Source organism: Oncorhynchus nerka, linkage group LG5 (genome assembly GCF_034236695.1).
Source record: "Oncorhynchus nerka isolate Pitt River linkage group LG5, Oner_Uvic_2.0, whole genome shotgun sequence".
In the NCBI taxonomy this organism is placed as follows: domain Eukaryota; kingdom Metazoa; phylum Chordata; class Actinopteri; order Salmoniformes; family Salmonidae; genus Oncorhynchus; species Oncorhynchus nerka.
In genome coordinates, this window is record NC_088400.1 from 57,632,206 (window position 1) to 57,643,531 (window position 11,326).

The following is an 11,326-nucleotide window of genomic DNA, read 5'->3' on the forward strand; positions in this document are numbered from 1 at the left end:
TTTATTACAGAAAATTGTAATTTTCTTCACTCAAAACCAGCACCATACATCTGTACAGGACCATGGACAGCAACCCCGAACAAGCCACAGCGTCACCCTGATCCTTTTCAGAACCATGGATAGCTCATCCTACAACCCCACCAGAAATCACATCGTCCAGACCCAGACCAAGACATTTGAGAGATTGACGTACTGGAGGCAGACATTTGTGATTTCCCCTTAGATAGGTCAGGCTGCAAAGTCAAAATTGACTATATTGTAAAAATTCATTCATTAAAGATTAGGGTTAGACATTAGGGGTTAATTACTTTGTGACTGTTACTTTGTGGCTGTGCCAGCTAGTGACCACTCTGCAGAGCTGCCTCCAGAACAAGATTCATTAAGAAAAAAGCTAACCTGCAGCCAAGACCAGGACAGATCCAGGCCCTCGACCTTAGGCACTAATGTTCACATCCCATACCTCCTTTATGTGTTTTTGAGTGTTCAAGACTCCAAGAGTCCATTTCCCCCCAAGGGGTGTTTGTACCGCTGGATGGAGTCAGGGGTAAGCCATTCATGGGGGTTGTAGGTGTGCTTCCCAAATGCCACCCTATTCCCTATATAGTGCACTACTTTTGACCAGAGCCCATTGGTTTTATTGTTGTCTTTACAGATTTGGAACAAAATCAAATGTCAGAAAGATCAGTCTATCAATGAATTGCCTTTAAAATACTTTATTTCACATTTAGAGTGCAGGTACATGTCATGTTCTTGTTAGATTTCACTGCTATAATGAAAAGTACAACTCCTGTTATAGTTGTGTCACGGATGATTATCCTAACATATACAACACAATACAATAGTTAAACGTTTCAATGGTAACAAACCACAGACAAAGTTGTTATTTTGTTTAAAATACATCAAAATGATATCTCTCTTTCTAAGAATCTAATGCAATTTGTGCTCAATTCATCAGACAACATACTGTATCAATCTGAGGCCGGTGCATGCAGAAAGCCCTTTGGGTTAGTCTGAAATGTATATTATTGAATAAATATATCATTCTAATAAATGAAACGTTAGTAGGAGTAGGCCTATATTCTCTTGCATCTTTGCCATCTCTGGCTTTGACGCTTCGTCCTGGCACACAGCATTTAGACGTATTTGCCACACTCAGGACACATGATCTCATCGCGGGCCGTCAGAAAGCCCCTTCCCACCAGGGAGATGGAGCACTTCTTGCAGTTGAAGCAGTTGTTGTGCCACTGGCGCTCTTCAAACGAGATGTACTTGCTGCCACCCAGACCTGCACAAGCAAGACGAGACAGGCACAGAGAGGGAGGGATGGAGAAAGATGTGAGCGTGGGAACAATGTCCAGCGCATTTCCTTATAAATTACTCCGGATCACTAAAGTAATAAATAATAGATAGTGAGTAAGTACATTTTTCTGGAAGGAATTCAAAAACCTATGAGCTGAGTGCCATGTCTCTTTAACAACAGATAAATAGATCACCTGACTAGTTAATATGTAACCTCACTGTAAGTAAGGAACCTTGAGTTGGGGTCATTACTACGGAATGATTTGAATAGGTGTGAATAGAAGTGGAGAGTATGGAGTGAAAGGATAAGGAACAAGAGTATTTCAGGCAGGTTTTTTTCTGTCACATGGTAAGGAAAAAGTCATGGTCCTAGTGACATTTTAACACAGAACACTTTGTGTGTCACTAGGGTGTACAAAACCTTTCTAATATTGAGTTGCACCCCTTTTGCCTTCAGAACAGCCTCAATTCCTCGGGGCATGGACTCTACAAGGTGTCATAATCGTTCCACAGGGATGCTGGCCCATGTTGACTCCAATGCTTCCCACAGTTGTGTCACGTTGGCTGGATGTACTTTGGGTGGTGGACCATTCTTGATACACACAGGAAACTGTTGGGCGTGAAAACCCCAGCAGCGTTGCAGTTCATGACACACTCACACCCGTGCAACTGGCACCCACTACCATACCCCGTTTAAAGGCACTTAAATATTTTGTCTTGCCCATTCACCCTCTGAATGGCACACATACACAATCCATGTCTCAAGGGTTAATAATCCTTCTTTAATTTGTCTTCTCCCCTTCCTGAACACTGATTGAAGTGGCTTTAACAGGTGACACCAATAAGGGATCATAGCATTCGCCTGGATTCACCTGGTCAGTCTGTCAGGGAAAGAACAGGTGTTCCTAAAGTTTTGTCCACTCAGTGTATAGTTAACTAATCATAGAGGGGTAAATCCTAACTTCCATTTATGTTGAACTTAGTCTCCCATTGACATCCATGCATGACTAAGTGAATATTTCACTTAAGTGGATGCAACGATTGGCTCCAGAGACTACAGGTATGTCCAAGGATGAGCCAATGTGAGTGATCATACGTACCACTGATAGGGCTGGTGCAGGTGGCACACTTCTTGGCATACAGGTTGCAGAAGCAGTTCAGGCAGTAGGCAAAGTCGTCCCGAGAGGTGAACCGCTGGCCAGACAGCTGCTGCTTACAACCGGTGCACAGGAAGCAGTCCTTATGCCACGGCTGATCGCGATAGGTCACCCCGCCTGTGGTGATTGGCTACAGGAGACAGAAACCGGAAGTGACAAGTTCAACCACCAATCAATAATTAGGTAACATCAATACCTGTGAAGGTATTTGACCATGGGAAAAAGTAGTACTGCATAATGCAGGTTCAACTGAATTGAGGTGAACTTCTATTCATCACAATCTTTGTTTTGTGTGCACAAGGAACCAGTTTTAAATGCTGACAAAGAATGTTAATAAATGTGAATCTGGAGAGGAGCAATCCATTTTAACCCAGAACTCTCCAAAAGCATACATTCTGATGCAGTACACTCCATTTAAGCACACTCCAGTGGGTTATATAGGGCTCCCAAGTGGCACAGCAGTCTAAGGCACTATGTCTCAGTGATAGAGGCGTCACTACAGACACCCTGCTTCAAATCCAGACTGTGTCACAACCGGCTGTGATTGGGAGTCCCATAGGGCGGCGCACAATTGGCCCAAAGTCATCCGGTATTGGCCAGTGTAGGTCATCATTGTAAATAAGAGTTTGTTCTTAACTGACTTGCCTAGTAAAAAAAAGGTTCAATATAAATATATATATAAAACAGTATATACTACCTTCTTGCATTGGATACACTGCATGGCAAACTGCTTCTCGTAACAGGGCACGCAGTAGTTACTGTTGTCCTTATGGATGAAGTTCTTGGTGCCGATTGGCTGCTGGCAGTGCTGGCAAGTAAAGCAGGTCTCATGCCAGCTGTTGCCCTTATGCTCCATCTTCTTGGAGCCTGCGAGAGAGGAGCGAGAGGAGAGAGGAGAGAGAGGAAAGAGAGGAGAGAGAGAGAGAGACAGGGGAAGTGAGAGAGAGAAACAGTTGAAGTCTGAAGTTTACATACACCTTAGCCAAATACATTTAAACTCAGTTTTTCACAATTCCTGACATTTAATCCTAGTAGAAATTCCCGTCATAGGTCAGTTAGGATCACCACTTTATTTTAAGAATATGAAATGTCAGAATAATAGTAGAGAGAATTACTTATTTCAGCTTTTATTTCTTTCATCACATTCCCAGTGGGTCAGAAGTTTACATACACTCAATTAATATTTGGTAGCTTTTCCTTTAAATTGTTTAACTTGTGTCAAACGTTTCGGATAGCCTTCCACAACCTTCCCAAAATAAGTTGGGTGAAAGTTTGGCCCATTCCTCCTGACAGAGCTGGTGTAACTGAGTCATGTTTGTAGGCCTCCTTGCTCGCACATGCTTTTTCAGTTCTGCCCACACATTTTCTATGGGTTTCAGATCAGGGCTTTGTGATGGCCACTCCAATACCTTGACTTTGTTGTCCTTAAGCCATTTTGCCACAACTTTGGAAGTATGCTTGGGGTCATTGTCCATTTGGAAGACCCATTTGCGACCAAGCTTTATCTTCCTGACTGATGTCTTGAGATGTTGCTTCAATATATCCACATAATTGTCTTACCTCATGATGCCATCTATTTTGTGAAATCCACCAGTCCCTCCTGCAGCAAAGCACCCACACAACATGATGCTGCCACTTCAGTGCTTCATGGTTGGGATGGTGTTCTTCGGCTTGCAAGCCTCCCCCTTTTTCCTCAACATAACAATGGTCATTATGGGCCAAACAGTTCTATTTTTGTTTCATCAGACCAGAGGACATTTCTCCAAAAAGTACGATCTTTGTCCCCATGTGCAGTTGCAAACCGTAGTCTGGCTTTTTTTAATGGCGGTTTTGGAGCAGTGGCTTCTTCCTTGCTGAGCGGCCTTTCAGGTTATGTCAATATAGGACTCGTTTTACTGTGGATATAGAAACTTGTGTACTGGTTTCCTCTAGCATCTTCACAAGGTCCATTTCTGTTGTTCTGGGATTGATTTGCACTTTTTTCTCCAAAGTACGTTCATCTCCTGAGCGGTATAAAGGCTGTGGTGTTTATACTGTGTACTATTGTTTGTACAGATGAATGTGGTACCTTCAGGCATTTGGAAATCGCTCCCAAGGATGAACCAGACTTGTGGAGGACGGCAATTTTTTTTTCTGAGGTCTTGGCTGATTTCTTTTGATTTTCCCATGATGTCAAGCAAAGAGGCACAGAGTTTGAAGGTAGGCCTTGAAATACATCCACAGGTACACCTCCAATTGACTCAAATTATGTCAATTAGCCTATCAGAAGCTTCTAAAGCCAAGACATCATTTTCTGGAATTTTCCAAGGTGTTTAAAAGGCACAGTCAACTTCGTGTATGTAACTTCTGAACCACTGGAATTGTGATACCGTGAATTATAAGTTAAATAATCTGTCTGTAAACAATTGTTGGAAAAATTATTTGTGTCATGTACAAAGTAGATGTCCTAACCCACTTGCCAAAACTATAGTTTGTTAACAAGAATTTTGTGGAGTGGTTGAAAAACAAGTTTTAATGACTCCAACCAAAGTGTATGTAAACTTCTGACTTCAACTGTAGATATAATAATATAATTGAGATCAGAGAAACAGGAAAATCAGGTTACATAGGGACAGATCTTCCAGAGTGACACATTGAATAATGACACCAGTAGTGGTACGTGAGGTGGCTCCACCAAACTATGACAGACCATCCACTGTCCCGCTTGACTGCTGCAACGACATCATTCAACACAAACTCCTAACACATGTCCTAGGAGATGGAAACTTGGCATCCATGATTGCACCAAATAGACTTGCTAGTAGCCAAATCCTACTCAAACCTCAACTCAGTTAGATGTCTGGCAAATCTGTCAACTCTTTCCCCTTCAGTAGTTTCCTTACCAGTACCAGTAGATTGTGTACTGGCCAAATCCAACTGAGAGCCCATTCACTGACTCACCCCCTCTGTCAGGCCAGACATGTCCTTACCTGGCATGATGGTCTTCTTGCACTCGTGGCACTTGGAGGAGTACTCGTTGGAGTAGCACTCGGTGCAGAGCAGCTGGTCGTCCTTGGTGGAGAAGGGCTTGTCCACCAGTGAGCGGCTACACTTAAAGCAGTGGAAGCAGTCATCATGCCAGTGGCGGTCCTTGTAGGACAGGTCCTGAAGAAGGAGGATGGGACAGAGAGTCAGGGTCAGGTGTATCTCCATTCACCTCGTTGCCTCCTTTTCTGGGAAAATGGACATCGGCGTTTTTGACTGAATCTAAGGGCCACCAGTCTGTTAAGATTACCACACACTGTGTTCTAGTGATCTGCCATAGCAGTGACCTCAACTCAACTCCTATCTGCTGGAGGCGTGGTGACAATGGATGTGTGACAACATGTGCCTAATTAGCTACCAATTTAGATGAATGACTGAATAATGACTGACATGGGAGCAGGGGTGGCATTCACAGCTATGGGTTAGATAAACTGAAAGAGGCCTAGGACGGATGACTGACTAGCTGCTACAGGGGACAGGGACATTCGGCACAGATGAGCCCCCTCCAGGCCGATCCAGGGGGAGTGACAGTCATCTCATCTGTGACACTAATGACCATGTAAAGTGACAGAAATTGCTGAAAAAAATGCAAGGCAAGAATGCGAACTTGGAAGGCCACAAGTTCCAAGTTTCACGTTTTATTAGTCGTATGTACAGGATACACGTGGTGTTGACTGTCCAACGAAATGCTTACTTGCAGGTTCCTTCATGCAACAGCGACAAGAAATAATAAAAGATGGGAATACGAACATAAAGTAAATGGCAGTAGAATAGAATAAACATGATATAAGTACAAATCATGAAAGCACAATTTATAGTCCAATATTTGTGTGTGTGTGTGTGTGTGTGTGTGTGTGTGTGTGTGTGTGTGTGTGTGTGTGTGTGTGTGTGTGTGTGTATCTTTGTGGGTGTGTGCATGAGTGAGTGCATGTGTGCTAAGATGCTGAGAGCCGGTGCATAGTGGTATGTCCTGTGTCCCTCTAGGTCAATGACTGTGCCTGGGTCTGGGGTATTTGTGTTTTAATTCCATAGACTCCTGTTCTAATTCCAAAATTCCAAGTTCTGTTTAACACCTGGGTAATAGAAGTGAAGTGAATACTAGTAGGAAGGAATACAACCTATCGCGGTGTAGAGAATTTGGGTACTGGTAAACTCTACTGTACACCACCATGTTTAGTGGACCACCTACCCTGCTGCTGCAGCCAATGGACTTCTTGCACTCTTCACAGGAGTTAGAGTACAGGTTCTCGTAGCACTTCACACAGTAGGGGTTCTCTTCCCTGAGCACATACTTCCTCCCAAACAGGGACTCCTTGCAGTAATGGCAGTCGTAGCGTTCCGCCATTTTGGGATCAAATCTCTTCCTTTGCTCTCTTGCCTGTAAAAGAGGACATAAACATTTAGAGTCACCCAGTTTCTTCAATGGGAGACTGAGTGAAAATTTGACTTAAATTGAAGTTTTTCCCCTGAGTGAAAAATGTCAGTGTTACACGATTTTTCCATTTTTTAAATGTATTTTTTATTTAATTTTTACTTTAGTTTATTTAGTAAATATTTTCTTAACTATATTTTCTTAAAACGTCATTGCTGGTTAAGTTCTTGTAAGTAATCATTTCACGGTAAGGTCTACTACCCCTGTTCTATTCAGCGCACGTGACAAATCAAATTTGTGATGTATTTTAATAGTGGATTGGTCTCAATGACCATGAGACCACAAGGTCAATGTGATTTAATGACATAATGAACTAGACTACGACATATAAGGCTTACTAATGTCCTAACGTAGCTAAAAATAAAAGTATCTCTGTGGTTCAATCAATGGACCAAAATTCAAGTCACGATGAGACCTTGGAGAAGGAAGTCCGCGAGAGTAAATTGGTTACGCAATCAGCTGCTTTGGTGAGCTATCGCATCAGTTGAGGACACAGCTGTTAGCTTAAGAGCTTCACATTTAAAGTGGTAGAATGCTGTAATCAGCCAGAAATGTAAATAGTTCCCACACACTGGTTCAATGAAATGACGTTGAACCAAAATGGAATAGACTGTGGCAGTCTAATCTGTTGCAGTCTGTGGTCCGGGGGAATTTTTAGTAAGTCTATTTCTATGTGGTAGACGCCACGGGAGGCTGGTAGTGCCTTAATTGGGGAGGATGGGCTTGTGGTATTGACTGGAGCGGAATAAGTGGAATGTTGTAAAATACACCAAACACATGGTTTGATGCCACTCCATTCGCTCCGTTCCAGTCATTATTATGAGCCGTCCTCCCCTCAGCGGCCTCCTGTGGTGGCCACCCAGTGGTACACAATACAACACTGCAGAGGAGCAGAGTTCGAAGGAATTGACAATGAGGTATGCAAGTGATGCATTTAATTGCATATCTCTTTCTTATAATAGGAGACTTCATTCCACAGGTTGTTTCTGGCAGAGGTTTACGACAGCAGTGGACATTTCTAGGCCTCTCTCCCTCTGTGCCTCCCCTGTCTTCCTCCTCTCTCTCCGTTTTGGAATGGACCCGGATGATCCACGATCTCAGGATGACAAGATGAAGTATTTGGCGCAGCTGTTGGCCGGGGCAGGGAGGCGGTGTGCTGGCGTTGATGTCCATAACTCAATAAGAGGAGTTTGGCACAGAGCTACACACCTCCTCCTCCTCCTCCACACACACCACAACACTCAACATAACTCCTTCTCCTCCACACACACCACAACACTCAACGTAACTCCCTCTCCTCCACACACACCACAACACTCAATGTAACTCCTTCTCCTCCACACACACCACAACACTCAACGTAACTCCTTCTCCTCCACACACACCACAACACTCAACGTAACTCCTTCTCCTCCACACACACCACAAACCTCAATGCAACTCATTCACCTCCACAAATGGAATTGAGTGATTTTGTGATCAAGATCGAAGTGATCCCTACTGTAAATAGAGACATGCACTTCACAATACTTAGGTTCCACAGTGATATTTATGGTTGATTGGCGGGTTCATTTGATCTGTCAAGGACAACTGAAGAACGTTGAAGTCTCAGGAAATAGGCTAATTTAATGAAACCTGCATTGCAGACCTCATTCACCAGCACATTGACATACTTCCTTCCCCCTGTCGTCTAGAAAAATCTGAATAGTGTTGGGTATGAGACGCAGATATAGATCTCTGTCATGACGTGTAGATACTTCCCATTTTCAGAATAAGACATGAGCCTAGTTGTGACACACTGTCACATGCAGTAGCCTACAACAATCCAAATCTAATTTCAGTTGACTTCCTGTCCCATTGCCCTACCACAACAAAGACCTCAATTCATCCATTCCCAAATCAGAGTCAGGCTCAAAACCTCTGTCAGGTGTTAGTAGTAGTTTAGACCCTTTTACTAACAGTACATGGATTCATACATTAAGCCCAACGTGATCTCATTTCCCCTCAATCTCCTGTCTAATTCAAGGTCTACAATGGATCTCTGTTATTGTAATTATACTGTTACAGACCAAACATTGGTCCCTGGACCACCATTTGTTGCTTTAGCCATAATCTCATTGCAGGGCCGTAGAGTCTTACAGGCCACACAAATTGTCACGACACTACCATGACACCATGGCAAATAAAAGATCATGATGAGTGACTCCAGGGCCCCTACCATGGATGGGCATTCCAAAAACGTGGCCCTTCGGGCAACTGCCCTGCCCGCCCAAATCTCATTTCATCCAGCCACACTGCACTGATTCCTGTATTCAGCCGCTCTTTGTTTTCGAAGACTACTTACTCTTCAGCGTTCGGTCCATCTTCAGCGTTCAGACACTCGAATGTACTTGTCCTCTTGCTCAGTTGTGCACCTAGTCTTTAGACTAGTTGAGTATCTGGAGCGTCAACATTTGTGGGTTCGATTACAGGCTCAAAATGTCCAGAAACAAATAATTTTCTTCTGAAACTCATCAGTCTATTTTTGTTCTGAGAAATGAAGTTTATTCCATGTGAGAAATTTCCAAGAAACTGAAAATCTCATACAACGCTGTGTACTACTCCCTTCACAGAACAGCGCAAACTGGCTCTAACCAGAATAGAAAGAGGAGTGGGAGGCCCCGGTGCAAAACTGAGCAAGAGGACAAGTACATTAGAGTGTCTAGTTATAGACTAGAATAGACTGACGAGTTTCAGAAGAAAGTTATTTGTTTCTGGCCATTTTGAGCCTGTAATCGAACCCACAAATACATTTACATTTACATTTAAGTCATTTAGCAGACGCTCTTATCCAGAGCGACTTACAAATTGGTGCGTTCACCTTATGACATCTAGTGGAACAGCCACTTTACAATAGTGCATCTAAATCTTTTAAGGGGGGGGGGGGGTGAGAAGGATTACTTTATCCTATCCTAGGTATTAATACTGATGCTTCAGATACTCAACTAGTCTAAAGGAGGCCAGTTGTATTGCTTCTTTAATCAGTACAACCGTTTTCAGCTGTGCTAACATAATTGCAAGGGGGTTTTCTAATGATCAATTAGCCTTTTAAACACAAAGTGCCATTGGAACTTGGTTGCTGATAATGGGCCTCTGTACGCCTATGTAGACGTTCCATTAAAAATCAGCCGTTTCCTGCTACAATAGTCATTTACAACATTAACAATGTCTACACTGTATTTCTGATCAATTTGATGTTATTTTAATGGACAAAGAAATATGCTTTTCTTCCAAAAACAAGGACATTTCTAAGTGACCCCAAACTTTTGAACGGTAGTGTATATTCCACGTTGGTTCCAAGTAACTTCACTGAAATTACATGGAAACAACGTTGATTCAACCAGTGTGTGCCCAGTGGGTAGTTATTGATAGCTATTGATATCTGTATATATCAAAGCATTTGAAACTAATCTGAAACAAAATGTATCAAGCAAACATCAACCACCTAATTCCAAAATAAAAGGATGAGGGTTAGCTCTAAAGCATCGCAAAGTTTCACAAATCCAAAAAGCTAATTTGCTGCCAAAGAGAACAAGCTCTAGCCTGAAGAAAGAGTCTGCAGCTCAGCCTCAGCTGTGTGAGTGGCTGCAAGTTAGCAAGTGAGACGGAGAGCAGTGGAACAGACAGAAATCAACAAGCGGATGTCTAGAATAACCAAAGGAAGTGTAAAAAAGAGAGTAGACCAGTAGTCAGTTACCAGAACAGTGGACCAGAGCCAGAGTAGAGAGAGAAGTGTCCGGAGAAGTGTCCTCCTACCTGTGAGTGGGGCAGCCTCAGCCTGTGTGCCTCTTGCCAAAGGAGTCAGAGCAGACAGAGAGTTGAGGGAGAAGACCAGTCCTAGTCTCTGCTTGATTGGTTTAAGAGCAGCAGTACCCGGGGACTGGGCAGTGGGGTGACTGGGGTGGGCCGGACCACTTGATCTGAGGCTATAAATATAACGTAACTATTGAGCTACACTGGAGCCAGAACTTTACATCTCCCCACAATCTGACAAACAGTGGCCTTTTATGGCTTCACTGTATATTATAGAGAGAATACTGTCACACAGATACACAGGCCACACAAGCACACATGCAGTCACAAATGCAAATGATTATACCTGATCTACCATTCCTCTCCATCCCATTGACAATTATTTGAGTTAGGTCTAAAGAGAAATATAATGTTTCCAACAGTGGACTCTCAGTAAGCTCACTTCATCCGTGTCCTCTGGAAAAAGGATTTGTGTTCCGCTTCTGTTACTCACACTCCGCTCAAAGAGAGGTTTGATATCCCCAATGGACACAATGGCCCTGACAGACAGACTGGAACGGCTTAACATGGCCTCAAGAGGCCTCCTGTCGACCTGCGTCTAATATTCTTGAGGAGGACATTG

At 43.2% G+C, this 11,326-nt stretch overlaps 1 protein-coding gene across 2 annotated transcripts; it reads right to left on the reverse strand.

Annotated features, from left to right (window-relative positions):
• Window positions 1-699: 699 nt before the first annotated feature.
• Window positions 700-10,850, reverse strand: LOC115129712 (four and a half LIM domains protein 2-like). Of its 2 annotated transcripts, none has more exons than XM_029660372.2 (6): window positions 10,708-10,850; window positions 6,670-6,858; window positions 5,426-5,600; window positions 3,154-3,323; window positions 2,400-2,586; window positions 700-1,285 (listed from the first exon to the last, which is right to left on the reverse strand). In XM_029660372.2, exons 2-6 carry the CDS (start codon window positions 6,823-6,825, stop codon window positions 1,134-1,136), a joined length of 840 nt encoding a protein of 279 aa, XP_029516232.1. In that variant the 5' UTR covers window positions 6,826-6,858; window positions 10,708-10,850; the 3' UTR covers window positions 700-1,133. The 2 variants fall into 2 exon arrangements, with proteins under 2 accessions (XP_029516232.1, XP_064874880.1); XM_065018808.1 differs by having other exon boundaries at window positions 10,649-10,748.
• Window positions 10,851-11,326: the final 476 nt, after the last annotated feature.